This window comes from Squalius cephalus (genome assembly GCF_949319135.1).
Source record: "Squalius cephalus genome assembly, chromosome: 22".
Taxonomy (NCBI): Eukaryota; Metazoa; Chordata; class Actinopteri; order Cypriniformes; family Leuciscidae; genus Squalius; species Squalius cephalus.
Window position 1 is genome coordinate 23,454,038 of NC_137143.1, and position 20,459 is coordinate 23,474,496.

Here is a 20,459-nt window from a genome sequence, read left to right on the forward strand (position 1 = left end):
GTGGCAATTACATATACAAGGTAAGTTTTTTTATTTTTTTTAATAAATATAGCCATTACAAACATTACAAAGATATAGCTGAGTTATATCCTGTTCACTCACTATGTAATTATCAGTGTGCTACAAGCAAATCATTTGGAATATTTAAAATTTCTGCTTTATACTGACGGTTTAAAAAAATAATTAACAATTAAAGAACATAAAAATGTCCACCAGGCCATATGGCCAACGAAGGGATCCAAAGAGACTCATGGCAAATTAATCAAATGTCATAAGAATATTGAAACATTTTGCTCAGGTACACTCAGAGCATGGTCACAATGATGCACGTTTCATCTAAATACACTAAAGTGTTGGTAAAATAAATATTTAAAAAAATCTATTTGCCAGACTGACAATATGACTGACCACCAAAAGTGGTGTCATTCTACTTTGCATTACCCAATAAATCTAAAACAAAACAGACCAGTGACTATAATTGCAAAAAAAATTTTTTTTTTCTGACCAATAAGTGATGTCCCAAACTGCTTTGGGGAAAATTCAGGGAAGATCTGATGAATGGCTCTAGGATAAATTTTAAAACCTATAAATACATTTAGTTGGCTAAAAGTATAGCCAAATTGAGTCAGCTGTGTTCACACAGTTCACTCAGTTCAGTTGAAACCTGAAATGTAAGTGCACATTTGACCTCTTGGTGGCGCTAGGGTGGTCTGAGAATCCAGACTTCCGCCAATCAGTGCTCTAAATGTCACATCTTTTTATGGTTGTCGGGTGTGCCATAAAGTCAAAGCCACAAAAAGAGGAAGATGAAACTAACAGTTAAAATAAGTGTTTGGCTCCTAGAATGCAAAAAAAATAGGTCAATCATTTATAAACCAATATTAGAAAAATGTTCTACAAAACGTTCTCAATTTTTAAAACACTGCTGTTTTCATGCAGCAAAAACTAAAGTCTATTACTAAAGAACATGACTTGACAGTTTATTCTCCAGCAGGGGGCTGAAAACATCCACATGCTGATGCAAAGCTTGACTATAACACTATAAAATCATGAAAAAAGGTTTGAGGTTTGAGAGACCACGAGCCGTCAACTCTTAAAAACACACGCGCACACACAAAGAGAATTATTCTAAAAGAATAAAGACTTTTATTAAGCATTGTAAGTTGCATTCAATTTCCTTCAAATACATCACACCACAATCCATCAACAATCACTCAAACCCAACAGTAGTTCATTCTTTTACAACCCATGAGTTAGGGAGAAACTCCGATCAACTTACATCAAGGTAACCTACTTAGACTTGCGACAGGGGACTGAGGGGAATACACCATATTTCTGATCACTAATGTGCAATGAAAAGCATCAGGAGGATTAGATGGAGAAGTAATGATTCTCGTTTTAAAGTACGTCCTGAAAACACTAAAGTAAACATCAAAATGATTACAAGTGTACTTGCTTAGGCTAAACTCTCAAATGGGAGGGTCGAATGTTTCGCATAACTTGTTCTGAGCTAAGAAAAGGGGGAAGAATTTTAGATCAAAGCCATTTTTTTTCCCAAAGATTGGTACGCTAGTATGAATGCGGAAAACAGCAACAGAGAACAATAATGTATACAGTGATGAGTACACCAGGATTAACAATATTTAAAGTGGCTAGATAATGTTGGAGTAAATACAACAGAGGTCAATAAATCACAAAAAGAATAAACTTAATGTTAGCGCAAATCAGTTACTGACTAACAGTTAACACCTTTTATAGGACTATTACTGATTATCAGCCTTTTAAAATTTTGCAGATGGGCACGGTATTTGTAATGAAGGAAGAAATAGGACAACATGCATTAGAACTACACACCTTTTTTTCTTTTTCTTTTTTATCGTGAGCCATGCAGAAAGTTTAGCTGAGACAGTTGTACTAATGTGCTACGTTTGATTCAAGAAACCACGTTGATCGTTGATCACTGATGCATGGCATTTTCTCTGACACGGAAAGAGACATTGGTGTTTTTTTCCAAGAGCTCATTTTTCGAACCATTTCTTGACATATTACCTATAACCGCTAATGTATGACATATTGAAATCATCAGAACTTAAGATGCAGTAGTAATACTAGTTACTCGATGTTAAAACAACCGCACATTTGAAACAGGAGTTAACTCTCAGTGATGTCTTGGTTTTCTCTTTTTCAAATCGTGAGTTTTAGGTTCTCAAACAATAAAAAAAGCATTTACTGTGACAATACGAACTCAATTACAATGGCAAATATATATATATATATGGTACTTGAATCTCAACTTACTAAAAACTAAAAGACTGGCAAATGAAAATCAGTATTTCGGTATCTGCATTTCATCGAGAAAGTAAAATAATTTCATGTAACCAGTTTTAGAACGTGTAATATCATTGACGAGGGAGAACACCGTCTTTCATCATTAAACTGGTAAGATTCTCTATTTATTGACTTGTATATCTATGCTTTCCCGAGAGGTATCCTCGTCATTACTTGTGGCTTTAACTCGCTGACGTCGAAGAGGGATTTCAAAAATTCGTAAGTCCTCATTTATCGCTTTCGGAGAGGAAAAAATGTTCACCGACTGTAGGCCTTCCATCCTTCCTTAACACTTAACCTTCCATCAACCTTCACCCTCTCTATAAAAATAGGTTTACTCTTCTGCTTGTAAGACAGCGGCGCCCAGGACTTCATCTCTGCAGCCCTCGCCGTCTTCATTTAGTGCATTTAAATGAGGATTAGTATTGCACATTTTAGATTCGTTGCTAAAGGCACTTTCAGGTTGGTTTGGAGCCCTGCTTTCCCCTTCATTCCCACTGAGCTGGTCTGCCTCTTCACCCTCCACCAAGCCGTTCTCCGCTGCATCTTCTGAGGACAGATGTGGTGTTTTGGTCGCCAACTTGGGCTTCTTTCTGTCTTTTATCTCTTCATTGTTTGAGGCAGCATATGCAGGCTTGCTCTGTTAAAAATTAATTTTGCACCATGTCCATCAATCCAATCAGTGTAAAAAATTAAGAATAAAAATGACACCATCACTGATTTCTGAAGAATAACCACAAGATATGTCCCAGGACATGTGACCCCTGGAATTGATACACTACCATTTCGAATTTTGAGGTTGATTGGTAGGTTTTTCTTTTATGTTTTTGAAAGAATTATCTTATGGTCACCAGGCTGAATTCATTTGATCAAAAATAAAGTAATATTGTGAAATATTACAATTTAAAATATATTTTTTCTATTTGAATACATTTTAGAATATCATTTATTCCTGTGATGTCAAAGCTGAATTTTCAGCATCATTACTCCAGTCTTCAGTGTCACATGAATGATGAGAAATCATTCTAATATGCAGATTTGGTTCTCAAGAAACATTTTATTATTCTTATGCCCTCAGCATTATTTGATGAGTAGAAAGTTCAAAAGAACAGTATTTATTTGAAATAGAAATCTTTTGTAACATTAAAAATGTCTGTCCCTTTATCAATTTAATGCATCCTTGCTGAATAAAAGAAATTCTTTAAAAACATGTTTTACTGATCCTACACTTTTGAACAGCAGTGTATATACTCAAACGATATGAATATAACATTCACCTGGTATGATCCCTGACTCTTGAACCCTCTACTGTAGTATTTGGTTCCTCGACCAAAGGTCCTTATAACAGGAGTAGAAATCACACCTCTTGGATGACTGTTCAAAGAAAGGCAATACATTTAAAAGAAAAATTATACAGGGCTTGACATGAACTTTTTTTGCCCACCGGCCACTGTGGCTAGTGGTTTTCCAAAGTTACTAGTCACTCAGAATTTTCACTGGCCACAATTTTGACATCAATACCATGGGGACAAACTCCCATTATAAATATTTTTAATATTATCTCATAATTTGGCAGCATGTATATTAGGCTGCTGTCACTTTAAGACCTGACGCACGGACCCATTTTACTGATACACATGCATTTGGTGGGTATAAATGTCGGGCCATGTATAAAATATTTAAACGCAGATATTTGTGCAACAGAGGCAAATACAAACAGCGAGTAAGCAAGTCAATTAAAAAATAAACTGTACTGCACAGAAAAGTAAATATATATGTATTTTTGGAATAAGACGATAAAAATACAAACATTACATTTATTTAAAGAAAAATGTCTGGATATTTCATGCTTACCCTCTGGTTGGTCCACCAACTGACACTACCTGTATGGGAAACGAGGCTCTTCCTCTTCCACGACGACTACCGGCCCACTGACCCACCACTGTGCCTGCAATCTCAAGCTTACCACCCTGTGAAGGGATAGCTTGAAGGCCTACTAGAGAGGAATGAAATGAACAACGTAACTTTAATAACTCTGAAGAAGCTGCATCCTTAAAGCTGCAGTTTGTAACTTTTTTTGTGTTCAAAATGTACAAAATTTATATAATGAGCAAGTACATCATGAATCCATTTTCCAAACCGCATTTTTATCTTATCCTGAATCACTACGGTACACCTATAATACGTTTTTATGTTCTGACTATTTTAGACTGGTTCGGGGTGGCCCAGTAACTGCGTGACTCGTCATAGACATAAACAGAGAGAAGTAGCTCCGCCTACAATGTTCTTCCGCAAGACGCATGCAGTTCTGTTTATTAACCGCTAGAGTGCAAAATGTTACAGACTACAGCTTTAAATGATTAAATCAAACTGGTTTAGCTTTTTCCGCTAATTGTGTTTATGACAGCGATGCACAGTACTTGGTGTCAGATCTTTACAAAGAATCGGTTGACCAAGTTCACAAAACCACTCTTTTCAGACTATTAATGGTAAGAGTGAAACGGTCTCTCCTTCACTCCAATTGACACGTTTTCCATCTGCATTTGACATTTTTCCCATCAAACGCTGAAACTACTTTTTATACGATGCGATGCGTTTCCGTAACTGTCCAAAGCATGTGATCATTGAAAAAAATCATTATTTTATAGTATTATAGGCAGTGAGAAAGGCTATGTCAATTGGCTTTGCATTATAAATATACATTATCCTTATGAAAATACCAGAGATGGCTAAGTACACAGATAAACCATCATACGTAAATTCTCATCATGTTTAATCAGGCAATATGTCTATCTGCGTTTTATTCAGCCACAGCTATTGCCGGATGTCTTTGTCCATATTAGGGATTTCCTGGAACTTATTACTCATGAGTCTCACTTGTGGGCTTTCTTTCCGAGAGCAAGTATGAAAACAAATTACATGTCAGAGTTTAGCGCTCCATAATGCTCACATCATCCTATTTTTGGTCAAAATAGAAAAAAAATCCTGCTCTCTAAAGAACAAGGGTTCACCGGGGTTTTAAAGCCGGGTTAAAACGATCATAAACCAGGGTTAAGCGTGGTGTGAAAAGCCCTTCATTGATTCATTCCTCACTTTTACTACCTAGTAATGAACATGACTTACATGGTATTAGCATGCTACTTTTAAAAGAACATTATTGTGTTCAAACATTTCACATCTAAGCTACTAAAACAATTACTAATGAAAAGGTGTTTATAAATGTGAACTACCAACCAGTCTAGCAATCATTCTTACCAGGCATGCCCCTGCCTCGAGCCTGCAGTGGGGGCAGAGGAGGTGGTGGAGGGTAGAAGCTGTTGTTGTGGTGGTAGAAAGGCATTGCGTGTGGAGGTGGAGGGGGGAATGCGATGGGCTGGTGTGGCCGAGAGAAGTTCAGACCCTCCAGGATACTCTGACGCATTTTCTCCACCTTGGCAACTAGCTCTGTCTGGAGACAACAAGAGGACACATGTACATTTTAGATTGGCTATAACTCTGGATTGCAATCGCAGACTTACAATTTCGTCCTTACATTATAGAAAAAACTTAATGTGAAATAAGATTTCACATTAAAAGTTTACTTAAACCATACATCAGTTTACACCTTCAATTCTGTGGATTAAAGATTAACAAATAAGTCAGTATGTATTGTGCAAACAATGAATTACAGTGAGCTACGGAACCATAAATTAAAGTTCACTACAGACTGCAAGCTCAAAAACATCTTTGTTAAACATTTAAAAGTAGAGAAAGGTATATTTGTGATATAATTTATATATTATTATAGGTTTTGTTTGGGTTCAGTGTTTGCAAATATAGAATATGTCAGCACCTCTGGTTGATGTCTTAATATTTCATACATTTTAATGCATTTGATATATACACTACCATTCAAAAGTTTGGGGTCAGCAAGATTTTTAAAATGATTTTGTAAGAAATCTCTTATGCTCATAACGGCTACATTTATTTAATATAAATACAGTTAACTGTAATATTGTGAAATCTTTGTGAATATTGTGAAAATTTCAATATACTTTAAAGTGTGATTTATTTTCAGGATTCTTTGATGAATAGAAAATTAATTTGAAATAGATCAATTTAATGTGCCCTTGCTGAATAAAAGAAAGAAAGAAAAAATGCATTAACTACAAACACAACCCCAAATTATTGACATGGAATTACAAAATGCTAGTTTAATTTCTTCAGTCACCCAAGATTGTTTATTTGCAGCCTCAGGTGTCAATTTAGTATCAAAAAGTTTTGTTGGTTCTGGTTTTGTACTGACAAATTAGTTTCAAGAAAAATTAGCTTCAATCAATCCCTAGCACACAGTCCTATCATCAATCTTTTCTGCTGTAATCTGGTGTGTCAGTTTAAGGTCAGTTAAGTCGTTCTGTCTGTAAATCATGTGACTTAAACTTTCACGCATGGAAAAAACAAAACAGTGTTGCCATGCCAATTATACCTGACCGTCGCAGAGGTCAATGAGAGGGGCCTTGTCTCTGTTGGCCCGGATGAGTTTACTCTGTAGCAGCTTGCCGTCAAAGTACATCCATGGACAGCAGTGTTCCCAGGGAATGGGCTGCCCGCACACGTCATTGGCAAACAGCGCCATATCCACTCCACTCATAAAAAGAGCAGCCACCTGAACGCCGCGTGGATCCAGGTTATCAATCTGGAGGCGACAGATGCAGTGACAGTTAAACAAAGCTCTTAAGGTTAAATAAGCAACATGCTAAACCACCCAGCAGATTACAACCCCCTCCTCCCTCAGCCAAAAGCACAAAGCAAGCATGAACGAATCATAGTCTATCCATACATATAGACTAATGCACAAACCACACCAGCCAATCCACGAACAGCCAGCGAGAGCAACCAGCAAAGGCAGCAGCGAAGCAAAAAGCGCGCATAGATCGACAGAGCTGACAGACATGGACAAACACGACACAGCACAGCAGGTGTGGATGGTTCACGTGTTTTTATGAGCTCACAGCAACAGAGCAGGGGAAAAAAGCAGCTCAGCCAGGCAAGTAAACCATCTACACAAAAAGACCACATTCCTAGCACTCAAGTTGCTCAAATGCCATGTCTTTTCCCGCAAAACCGACTATCAGATGAAAACATGCTTTCACAAAAGCATCAAGGCCGATCAGCCTGGCAAGCGTTCTTACAAAATAGAAGTGTCCAGAAAAATACTTAAAACCTCACTTTTTGAAACGCAACTGGCTATTTGCTTGAAATACATCAACATGTAAACACATATCAGATTATTAATTAAACTGGATAAACCAGAGCCGGTTCAAACCAAATATAAATGTGAAACACATACACAAGCTTTAAAACAAATGTATTCATTTATCCATAAACTCCTTCACAGATTATTTACTTATTTTAACACTAAAACACTTAGTTCGGATGCCAAAAAATGTGTTCAGGTATCCATACTTAAAACAAATCATAAAAAGCAAAAAATTATTTTTGAATATTTTGTCCTTTCTTTTTTGGATGCCAAACAATTCATTCAAGTACAATTTTTTTTAAGAAATCCAAATGTGTTCTCATGCTCAGCACAAATAGCTTTGCATACAAACAATTATCTGCAGATATTCTAACTTTTGCTTCTCACGTTTGTATGACAAAAGTTATCCAAACTTTTCTTTTAGAGATAACATATTTGTCATTAGGCTCTGTGCGAATAATTTGCGCACAGCATTTTATGTGAATATTTTTCTTTCATGTCGTTCTGTTGCATATGCCTTGATGTGAACAGGCCTTTAATGTGGGTTTATGGGTATTCTCTGGACGCTCCTCGTGCAACATTCTCCACATAAATCACCTTCAGGTCCTGCAGCTGGTCAGGCTCATAAAGTTTAGGAGAAAGTGCTTGAGCTAGGAAAGCGTCAAGTTCGTTACGACGCAAAATTCTTACTCCTGGCCATTGTAACATAAACCTGAATTAAAACACAAAGGAGTGAAATATTACAAATAAACAAGAGCTGATACTGAAGGCCCTTACTGCAATGGTTTAAGCCATTTGTAATCTGTGGGAAAGCATTTAAATACCATGTTTTTTTTATGTCTTCCAAGACTTTAGAAATAGAAACTGTGTTTAGATGCTTACCGTAGTACGCAACAGAGCACCATGAGTGGTGTGGGGACATTGGCAGGGTTCAGCATAGCTGGAGTGTCCGACCTCATGCAGGCCAAAAAAGCCCTCATCCTCCGGTTCTTGTCCTCCACTGCCTTGCCCAGCCAGAGTTTCTTTAGGTTTGGGCAGGTCCACTCCCGAAAGGGAAGTGCTTCCACTAGTTCAGGGGTGTGTGGAGATTTGCCTTTGTAAGCAGCCCATTCTTTTATTATCACTGTTGGATCTACAATGTCACAAAACAGAAATACTATTTAGTCTGCAGATGTGACAAAACATCAAGAACTAATTAGCTTAACATGATGTTTGACAACATAGCATGTAATCGAACATTTAAAAAACTTGGCAAAGACATCTAAAAATATTGAGTGTGAACATACAAATGTAATATTTGAATATATAGGAAAATAGCCAAATATTCTCTTATTGGTGGATCATGGGTAATGCAGTTTTTTTCACTAAGAATTTAGCCATTTATTTTCCCCTAGTTCAATGGAGACATACATTGTTAATCCCAGAGCTCTTAGTAGGTCTGCCTTGACAGGATTTTCTCTAATTGAATAAAATACTTTTGAATAATTGAGTGTTACTGTTTCCACTGAGGGAAAAAAGACGTCAGCATTAAAAGAGCTAATGTTAATTCTTGAATGATGCTAATTATTAAAAAAAATAATTTGCCTGCATACGACCAAGAATAACAAGCTAATGTCAACACTCAAGTGCACTACTCTGTGAGTAATTGGATCAGCCATCAACAGGCCTCTGGAGAGATTTCAGGCAATAACAGTAGGGTTGGGAACTAACAATTTCAAGTACGTCTGAATACTGGAACGTTAGACCAACCGATCTGATCAAATACACATTTTTCAATATTCAATTAACAATTCAGGAACATGTATCAGTATTGAACAACATCAGCAGAATTATAAACTGATTTAGATAAAAATTTGTGAAATTTAGAAATTTCTATATTATGACTTTATAAATCAATGCAAATTCATCCCAAGTTTGAGTATTTATTTAAGCTGAAAATTCCATTTATTTATTTTTAATTTCAACATTCCAATAACTATATAAAATCTTTTATTTTGGAATTCTACATTTTTGCCTTTTTATAAACATCTATTATTGGAACTTCTGAATAATACCGTTAGTATAGGGAAGATGACATTTATTTTGAATTATTTCCAAAATGTTGGCTTTTTTGGAATAATTGGTAAAGGTCTAGCTTATGAATATTAATTACTGTTTGTTCCAAAAAGGTTGGCTAATAATGTTAGCAATAGAATATTAATATTTGTGAACAAAGTTTTCTCCGTAATCTGTCATTTGTATTTGCCAAATTGCTAATAGCTTATAAAATTTTGATGGTACTTCAAAGACGCATAAAACTGGTGTTGTTACATAGATTTAGATTTTTTTTTTTTTTTTTTTAAATACTCTGGAACCACAGACAAATCTTTCCTTATTTCTTGACTGTTGCAAATAAGATGTTTAGTTCTGTTACTCACAATCCGGGAGGCGATTTCTCCTCATGGCGAGTCTCTCTGCCTTCTTTTTGGCCTCGGCCAGGCTGAAGAGCACCCCGTAAACATACTGACGGATTGGCCGGTACAGCTGCACCGCAGAGGGCAGGTCTTTGTTAGCTTCATCCTCAATGGTGACAGATAACTTTAGCTCACCCTGCAAAAAAACACCATCAAACACCATCAATCATAACAGTTTAATAAGGAATAGTTACAGTTGAGATGCTAGTAACTAAAGGTTGACCTTGGTAAGAACATGGTAGATGTACGGGTACATGAGGCCCTTTTTGTGTCTGTGCTCGGCGACTCGTAGCACCTCTGGTGCCACCATTGGTAAAGGGGGAGTAGTAATATCCATGTGATTTCTTGTTGGCATCGAGAGGAGGGATGGAATCTGGGCATTGACCCCAACGTGACCTCTGACCACCAGGCCTTGGTTTACAGGGGAGGTCACAGATGGATCAGACTAAAAGAGAAATCAAAGACTTCACTAAATGGATATAAAATTATTGCATCGAGATTATATATTATCTTTAAACAAGGATATCATATTTTGACATATAAAGCTAAAAAGTAGACCTACTTTATTTTGGTCCCCATGGTCTCCTTCTGGGATATTGTCCATTTGGTTTCTCTGTTTGTCCCATCCCTTATGGTCACTTACATGGCTACATTTGAGAACGAAAGGATGCAATGATATTAATTTCGTCGGGTACCAATAAGCTGATATATATGCCTGCTAACAAATTAATGGCCAATATTAAAATTCTACATTATTTTGTCTAAACAAATTTGTAAAAAAAAAAAAATTATTTCACTAAACATTTGAATCCATAGTTTAAATACTACAAGTGAATTTAGGCATCACAACATTATAATGTATGGTACAAACATTTGACATTCATTTTGTAATTTCTAAAGATAACATTTATCTTATTTTACTTTTGTCCTTTTACTGGTAAAATATCCAATATCAACAGTGTATATATATAAATAATAAACCATAAATAAAAAAAATAAAAAATAGTATCAGCTGATACAGTTTCCGTAGCAGAAATAATAGTAGTAAGCATCAAAACACAGAACTCCCACAAAACTGTCTTTTGAAAAGTTCTCAATTACTCACTTGGCAGTGGAGCCTGTGTTTTCCTCGTTTTCTGAGGACGAGGATGTGGACGACATGGTGAAGAAGGCCGGGTCTGTGTGGTTGTGAGCAGGGTTAATGGGGGACAACCTCTCGTAGAGCGGCGTGTGCTCCTTCCCGTCACTAGGAATGTTGCTGTAGCTGTTCTGTTCTATGAGCCCTTTACCCGACAGGTCCGCCTCATGGACAGGCTCGGCCAACGGAGGGCCGGAATAGCCATGCTGGACCTAAGGGAATGAACGAAAACATGTATTTGTCAGTGTGATGAGTGAGCGCGAGTCATTCAGGATGGGCAATAATGGTGAAATGGTACTCACCCCAGGTTTGCCTGGAATGTTAAGCATCTGCGGTGCTGCTGGCACTCCCATCTGATTTGGTCTGACTGCAGGCATACAAGTGTAACAAAAAAAAATCTGGTTCAATCTCTGGAGCAAAAACAGGGGGGGAAAAAAAGTAGAGGAACTTGGAAAGAAAAACAGCCATACTGAGAAAAGACTAAAAATCCCTTACTGAGATTCTTGTTATACCGCACATCCACCCACCCTAGAAACTGACCTTGATGCATTCAAAATGTGTGTAGGCACAGAGATGCATTGAGGTTTATGAAATACAGCTCTTGCAGTCCTGCCCATACCATTCTATGCAAGCTAGTTTCCACCAGGGAAAAAAAGGTAATTGCAACTTTTTTTTTTAAATCACACAATTCTGACATTTTTAGTCAAGTAATAAACTCATAATTGCAAGTTTACATATCGCAAATTGATATTTTACCTCAGAATTGTAGAGTTTCAAACTTGCAATTCAGACTTATTTCCCTCAGAATTCTGAGTTTATATCTTAAAATTCAAAATCCAAATTGTAAGATATAATCTGTAAGATATAAAAGGGTAACTGCGACTTTTTATCATACAATTATGACTTGAATTCCTAATTAACATCTTGCAATTGAAAGTTATAAACATATAATTGCGAGTTTACATCTTGCAATTCTTATTTTTTTTCCTTTGAAATCTGAGTTAACATCTCGCAAACTTTTTTCTCTTGGAATTTCACGTTTATATCTCTCAGTTCTAAACTATTTCTCAATTCTGAGCATTGCGAGAAACAAGTCTGAATAGTGAGATTAAACTCTCTATGGGCATAATCTCTATTAATGGGGGGGGGGGGGTCAAAAATGCGAGGTAAAAGCCACAATTACCTTTTATTTTATTATTCCATGGCAGAAATAAGCTTCCATAACATTCTGACAGCATCAGAACATTAAAAATCATGCAAAAAGTTGACCTGTCTGAATTCGGAAAAGACTGTATTATAATTCTACAAGACAACCCCTCTAATTTGTCAAACATGCTCTAACTAATTGGAAGATGTCGAATCGAATTCTCCTCTCGTCTCATAACTATTCAATTGACACCGTTTCAATGGAGCTGTTGAAAGTTTTCAGGCGAGCAGAGGAGAGTTTCTCCAGACTAGCAGCTCTCTGTGCAAGAGTCCTTTCTAAAGAAGCCTATTTGTATGCACAGGGCACAGCAGCCATTCCAAGTGCACACAAGGTCCGAGGCAAGTGGGAAAATTTCTCACATTACTGTGAGGGCTGAGACCGAGAGAGGTGGTTAAGAAAGAGACAGAGCGTGCCTCTAAAACCTGGCCTCAAACACAGACAGGAAAACATAACACCAAGCAAGCATTAGAAGACATGCTGCTCCAAAAATTTAACAAGCACGAACCAACAGGAACAAATGACGTTCAGTGGAAGACAAAATCAAAAATATAGATAATCTTACCTAAATAGGGGGGGAAGTAAGGGGGCTTGCTGGCATTGGCGTAATACTCCACTGCTTTTTTGAAACGGACAACTTTGTCATCGGTTCTGGACTAGAATGCAAAACCACAGAATTAACACACATGGTCCATAATTATTTGTATTAAAGGCATAACATTTAATCGTTTACTTTCCCCCATGTGTTCTCATCCTGGTTAACTTTATTCTGTGGCACACAAACGATATTTTGAAAAAAATAAACAATTTGTTGTTTTGGACCCCATTGACTTTCATTGCATGGACAAAAATAGCCAAAACGTTCTTCAAATGTCTTTTTGTGTTCTAAAAGTCATGACAACAACATGAAGGTAGGGCTGCGTGATTTGGGGGAAAATATAACTGTGAATCTTCTGATAAAAATTGTATTTGTGATTTCAAATGTGTTTTTAAAGCTTGATTGTATAGTTACCTTTATTCTAATCAATTGTGCAGCCCTACATCATTTTCATTTTTGGGCGAACTATCCTTTTAAAGGTGCTACAATGATGCCTTAGCTTACCTGAGAGTGCTTGAATATGTCTTTAGTGATTGTGTCCAGATCATGGACATCCTGTAGGTTGCGGACATAGTCTGCCACGGCTCTTATGACGACATCACATGGAGGAAGGACGAGTTGGTGCGCGCGGACCTGGGTCAGAGAAAACAACCCATCACACCCCCAGCAAAAGCTCCTTCTGCTTAAAATGTGATGGGCATCATAGGAGTACATATCTGACTGGGTACAATCCGATACGTGTACAAACACACAGATATTAGGTTAATCAAGCTTAATTGACAATGGAAATCATAAACTGCTAAAAATAATAAAAAGAAATGCCTTTTTTTTACAATAACCACCAAGTAATTACTAAATATAGATAGACCCAAACACAGACATACACAAACATAAGTCAAGAATGATAGCGACAAAAAGTGACTAAGCACGCGTGGATCTCCAAGTCAGGTGTTAAAATCGAGTAAAGCCCACTCTATTCTAGCTCACAGCGAATCAATAAAGCCATCTGTCAAGCAACAGTAACAAGTTGAAAAGAGAAGATAACAGAAGGTTACGCATGGAGCCATTCCTCAGCTTAACTCTTTCATTTATAGTCGCAGTAGTTGATTTGCTTGGGCGAGATTCAAAGACTGAGTATTTCAACCAAAAGAGTACACGTTGAGGACAATGCTGAAGTGATTTTGCATGGTCCTGATAAGTTATTTTCCAGACTTCATATCAATCTCGTTGTCAAGGAAACTGATCGCAGTGGCTTGTAACTGAGGAAATCTAATGAGAACTGGAGTCTTATTTTTTGCAACATTTAGGCCTGGTTTCACAGACAGGGTTTAGATTAAGCCAGGATTAGATATAGTTCAATTAGGACATTTAAGTAGCTTTTATAAATGTGCATTGGGAAAAAAATACATTACTGGTGTGCATCTAGAAAAAACATGGCACTGATATATTTTTAAGATATGTCAGTGCAAGTTACTTTCAGTTAAAACATGCATTTTAGTCTGGGACTATAGGCTTGAGGCTTGTCTGTGAAACCAAGGGCTAAACATTTACTGGTCAATATAGAAAAACCTGAAGTATTTAAATTGTTCTACACAACACATTTACTTCTATTACATAACGTATTTGTGAGTAAAACAGGATATTCAACAAGCATACCAGAATGGAGCCAGTCTGAATGCATGTTTGCTAAAAATGTTAGCTATTTAGCTTAAGTGCTAAGTATTAATGAACACAGCTAAATGATAAGTGAATATATGCAGACCAAGACAAAATAAATAACATAAAAATGTATTAAGTGGCTTTACCTTCAATGATGCTAAAGGGTGCTCAGGACCAAGTAAACTCCAGTGAAAGGCAGCCAAGTCTTCATCAGGCAGTATGTGATTACCTTCAAAAACAGCATCAAGTTTTATATGATCATGTATCGCAGAAGTACTAACTTTTTACACTTTTTTTTTGTTTTTATTGCAGCTGTAAAACATTTTTCAGCCATGAAATTGAATGATTTGTGACAATATTGATAACATTTGAGCAATTATTTCTACGTTTTTTTTCCTTTGGAAAATGGAAAGCTAAAAAAAATTATGTATTTACTATCACTTTTGATAAATTTAATGCACCGTTGCTGAATAAAACTTTTTTTTTTTAAAGTGCCACTATTAAGCCATTTTAAAGATCCCTAATTTTGTTTTAGAGGTCTCCTACAATAGGTTTACATGCATTCATGGTAAAAAAACAACAACAAAAAAAACACTTTAATCTTCTCATTATATACATTACCTAATTTCTCAGAGTCTGAAAACGGTTCATTCGAAGATTCGGTCTTTCTAAACCCCTCCTCTCCAAGAGCTTACTCTTCTCTGATTGGTCTATTGTTGTTGGTCTACCACTTACAGCATGTTTATGGGAAACAAAACGTCTATAGAACTTATTCAGAGCAGCGTCATGACAGGTTTGAAAGTGAGGGATAGACTTACTGTGTTTTCAATGGCATCCACTGTATAAAAAAAAAAAAAGGGGTGTATAAAGCTCCCAGATCACTTATAATTTTCCACAGCTCATATTGTCGTGAGTTTTTTTGTCAACTGAATTTTCTTGGAAACATATTTTTGCAGTGTTTCATCAGCAGAACAATCCAAAGACTCATTAAAGAGTAGTACAACCCACTGAAGGGATCAGTCTATCCCTCTCAGCCTCGCTATTATTCCAGTTTCAAATCAAAGATGGCGCTGCTGTGAATAAGGTCTCTTCCCATATCTTAATTTCAGCGCTGGATCTTCCTTGTTTGCACAGTGACACGGACTGTAACTATGGCGTCAGTTTTTCCGTATCAATTCGAGTGAGAGTCCTCATCCTTTTTGGATTTGTAGAGCTGAAAACAGCCTCTTCTCGACAACATGAACCAAACTCTTCCAGGCCTCGGCTACAACTACAGTGTCTGAAGTCGGGTCAAAGTAGAGTTTGTTCGAGGCCAGCCAATGAAGACTGGCATTAGCCATAAGCTGGCATTGTGCAAATTTGTTACATTGTTAAGTAAGTAAGTAACAGGAAGTGAGGCCGGAATTGCTGACGGTTCACGTCGGCAATTCAGAATCGATTCTTTCTTTTAGGAGGCAACAACTTTATTTGTGCAGTTTGATCTTTAAGACTTTGCAGACCTTTTACATCCAGCAAACAGCTACTTTACACACTGCATGAAAGGTTATACTCAAAAAAGCATAATAGGGGTACTTAAAAAAAGAAACTAGACCCCAAACTTTGTACAAAAGTAATGTAGGACTTGATTAGATTAGATGGAATAAATATTATAAAGACAAACCATTTTGTCTTTGGAAAAACATTCACAATAAGACTAAGAACATGCATTAGGGTTAGTGTAGGTGTCATGTTGTAGTGAAACTTGCTTGGCAATCCTACAAACCTACCTAAAAGTGAAGCGAAAATGACAAAACGATTTGGATTGAGATTAAGTTGCTTGGCAACTTCGTGCATCAGGTATTGGCTGGTGGTGAGGCTTTTGCCGTTGCGGCTGAGTTTGAGAGCATGGGCACTGAAGTAGTACGGGATGTTGCACAGGGCGTAATCAGAATCATAGGCAACCAGGCCATGGAACCCATTTTCTCTAAATAAGGCAATCACTTCCTGGTGATGATCCTCGATGGTCTGGACAACCTGAGTGAGGAAGCAAATTACAGAAAGGCTCATTAGAAGAAAGAAAACAAATTGACTATACTGCAGGGTTTCACAGATTTCTAGTCTAGGAAATGTTATTTCTAATTGCATCACATAATGGCTTCTCTGTCAAATGCTTTAATCGATTAGCACTATTTGAAAGAATCAATGATGAGATGATTCTGGGCTGTGATGTGAATTTTAAAACTATACATTGAGCAACAGGATGTTCTGTGGCCTTTACTCGACAGGAAAACAAGGCATGACTCGTGAACAAATACATTTTTAAATCCATCACATTGCACACATCCTGGCCCACATTTCCGTTTCAGAATTGATCCAATGTTTATGAGTACAGGAGATAAGTACCGGTAGATAAAAATCCCAGTAGTATAATTATCCATGCTAACAATCCATATTACATACATTTAAAAACTTTTGCTGAAAGTAACCTAAAAAAAAAAAAATAACTAAATGCAAACAAAAGTGTTTATGGGCAAGAATCTAGTAAGTCATGTCTCTCTTCTCAGAACAGGGCCCATAAACTTAGTCACAGCCTGTACTGCTGCTAAATCTCAGCAGAAGTGACGCAAGAGAGCGTGCAGCCAATCACAGAGCAGTGCTTACTATTTCTGTGTCACAAAAGTGTGACGCAACAACCAATCACAGAAAAGAAGAGGTGGCGCTTCCTTTTGCCAGCACGACCTACTACTAACATCGCTTCATTTCTGCATTCATACATAAATGCATGTTTTTCTTCTATTCTGAGGTTTCTCTGTGTTCACCCAATGCCTGTGGAAATGAGATCTGATCAGATACAACCAGTCCTGCAGATGTGTGTCCAAGACCCTGCACACCAAACCAATGTATTTATGTTCCAACAAGTTGGATGCTTGCTGAAAACCAGCCTTAACTGATTAAAACTGAGAAGTTTTGGGCAGTTTTCAGCTCTTCAAGCAGGGTGAAATATTAAACCAGCAGAAAATCTTGGTTCTGACATGTTTGTGTATATGAATGAATGCAACATGTAAACCAAGGTAGAGCTTTATTCATATTTGAAGAATACTGTTTCACTGTCAGTCTAGTTTGATTACCTTCCCTTGGTCTACTGACTGGTTTTGGAAACTTTTCAGCTAAGCCAGACTCTGAGACCAGCTTAAATCAGCTAAGACAAGCAAACAATATTTGACTGTTTTTGTTAAACTGGATACACAACAACACGATATAAGTCTAGGCCACCTGCTAGCTGCAAACCCACTGTCATGTAAGACGAGCACTTGCTTGATCACTTGATCTGGGTCTGGTTCTGCTAAGCTAATGGCAGCATATGTCAAAAACACCCCGAGCATCTGCCGCTACTCACCCCGATGTGGAACCTGAGGAGCGCCAGGCGGATGCAGTGGGCCATGCACACCGGGGGCAGGAACCAGACCTTGGGCGGTGGGGTTCCCTTGTTCTGGATATGGCTGACGATCTGCTGGGCGGTCTGCCTCTCGTTCACCTGTCGCTTGACCCACTCGTGGAGACGGCCTTTCTCCAGGGCGCCATTGAAGCACACTAGCAGCTCGATGTTGCCGTTGAAACAGGCTTTGGCGAGGGCTGCGAGGTACCCAAGCATGTGGTTCCACTGGCCTCCGCTCACCCAGTCGGTGTAGAAGCCGCCGTAGAGCCGGTGCAGGCAGTTCTCGGCGTCAACCAGCAGCCGGAGCGGAGTTTGAGGGGGTCTCTGCCGGCCGCCGCCGACTAGACTACCCCGGGCGAGCTTCTGGAGCTCCACTGGCACCACGGCATTGGGGCAATGCTTCTCAATGTATTCCTGGAAACCCTGCACACCCATGACTGTAGTTTTATAATATGATATCTACTGTTATTTCGGGTTAAATAAGAACGTAAAATTATCTGGAGGAAATGGAGACAGAGCGAGAGAGAGTTGCAAGCAAGCAGCCTCTCCCGAATGCTGAAAACCGGATTGAAGAATATTGCGGCGGATGTGATAGTTGATCAATCGAAAATCAATCAAATCGGAGATGCATCTGTAGTTTTTGGTGAGTTGTTTTTTGGTTCATGGCTGCTTGCCGCCATGTGCACCCTTATGGAGCCATGTCTGCGGTCTGGATGTATCTGGTGAGTAGGAAAGACAGGAGAGGAGCGACGCAGGGCACGTACAGTCAGTCACACCGGAGGAGGAGTCTGGAGTTCAGTGGGCGCGGTTCTCGTGGAGGAGAACTGTTGCATGTTATGATACTCTTGCTAATATAAAACGTCTCATAATATATTACAAATATATTAAGTTCAACATTTTAGCAATAACTATTCCTACTATGTTAATAGTATGTAATACTATGTAAATAGTAGGAATAAATAACGTGTATAGGGTACGAACACTATTAATATGCTATATTATACTATACACAAATTACACTAATGTAATTTGCTATTGACTTCTATAGGGCTCTATGGTTCCTAAATCAGATGTATTTGCTACGGTAACGGGCATAATTTCAGTTGTGACTATAGTTTTACTATTCGTTAGATCTAGAATCTAAAGTGAATTATATAATACATTAATAACTGTTAATGTTCTTAAAGTTAATGAATAGCTTTTTTAATACTGGGGGTCCATCTGTTGGCTGAGGGTCTGGTTTGGGTCCCTGGTTACAGGAAAATTAAACGTTTTTCAAGGTTCAATCGATAGAGGGCGCCAATGCGTTATTTATTTTTGTACATAAGAAGCCAGACGTTTCTCATTAGAAGCAGATAATTTGGCACACATTGGTGATAAGATATGATCTAATTCGATCTACCACACTGGTAATCTGTCATTTGATTTCTTTTCATTCAAAACAGCCAGATAACTTTAAATGTCCCTTAACGGTGTGCTAAAAAAAAAAAAATTCTGTCAACTCCCTTCTGTCATTTCAAATCTGTATGACTTTCTTCTGTGAAAGAATATATTTTGAGAAATGTCTCAGTACATATATTATACAGACAGAAAATTTTATTTGTGTCGAAAAGAAATCGTTTCACAGACAACTGAAAAAAACAGAGAATTCTACATTCCTACTGTGTGAAAACTGAATATTGAAAACTAGAAAAATTGACAAAGTATACAAAAACTGTAACATCAATTGTACTTAGGAAATATTTACATTTTGCTGAAACACTGCATTTTCAATTATTATACGAAAAAGTGCCACATACAACATCTACATACATTTTTGTCTACTTATGACCAAAAATCTGTATACAGTATGGCTTTATAAAAGTGCAATTTAAAGTCTGAGGTTTGGCTGAGTGAGTACATCAGAAAGAATGCAACAAATAAATGCACAGGTCATGTTTAAGACTGTTACTGTATCACTGTCTTTAAAAAGAATAGTTCACCCGAAAAATGAAGAAACTTAATGTGTCTCAAGCTCCAAAATGGACCAAGGCACCATCAAATTAATCTACATTACTCTAGCTATGAGTAAGAAATAGACTAAAAGCCATCATTCATTCATAAGTCATAAGATTCATTCATTCATGTATTCATTCATTAGATTTGTTGTTTTATCCTTTTTGGAGCTTGACATTATTGTTATAAACTGTTGTACTAAAAAAAAAAACGTGTCATTGTTTTGAATTTCTCCTGTGTTTCACAGAAAGACAGGTTTAAACAACATGAGGGTGGACTAAAGTTTCATTTTTGGGTGAACTATTACTTTAACATCTACACAGCAACTATCATGCTTTCTGCTTTGTCTTTATCTAGTATGTTTACATGCACAATCATACAATGATATTTCTTAACAACCCAACAACAGACCATCCAAACACCTTAAACA

General features: G+C 37.4%; 2 protein-coding genes across 2 annotated transcripts in view; one reads left to right on the top strand and one right to left on the bottom strand.

The window, feature by feature from the left end:
• Positions 1–20,459, top strand: part of alpl (alkaline phosphatase, biomineralization associated) — a 343,644-nt gene that overhangs the window by 194,469 nt on the left and 128,716 nt on the right. The gene's annotated exons all lie outside the window — the stretch shown is intronic.
• LOC307150320 (constitutive coactivator of PPAR-gamma-like protein 1) lies at positions 1,453–19,621 on the bottom strand. The gene is made up of 17 exons (XM_079857431.1): positions 17,996–19,621; positions 16,386–16,632; positions 14,766–14,848; positions 13,465–13,593; positions 12,928–13,018; positions 11,461–11,525; positions 11,126–11,370; positions 10,583–10,667; positions 10,244–10,465; positions 9,985–10,156; positions 8,450–8,699; positions 8,165–8,279; positions 6,794–7,003; positions 5,584–5,776; positions 4,183–4,324; positions 3,606–3,702; positions 1,453–2,968 (listed from the first exon to the last, which is right to left on the bottom strand). Exons 1-17 carry the CDS (start codon positions 18,467–18,469, stop codon positions 2,663–2,665), a joined length of 3,126 nt encoding a protein of 1,041 aa, XP_079713557.1. The 5' UTR covers positions 18,470–19,621; the 3' UTR covers positions 1,453–2,662.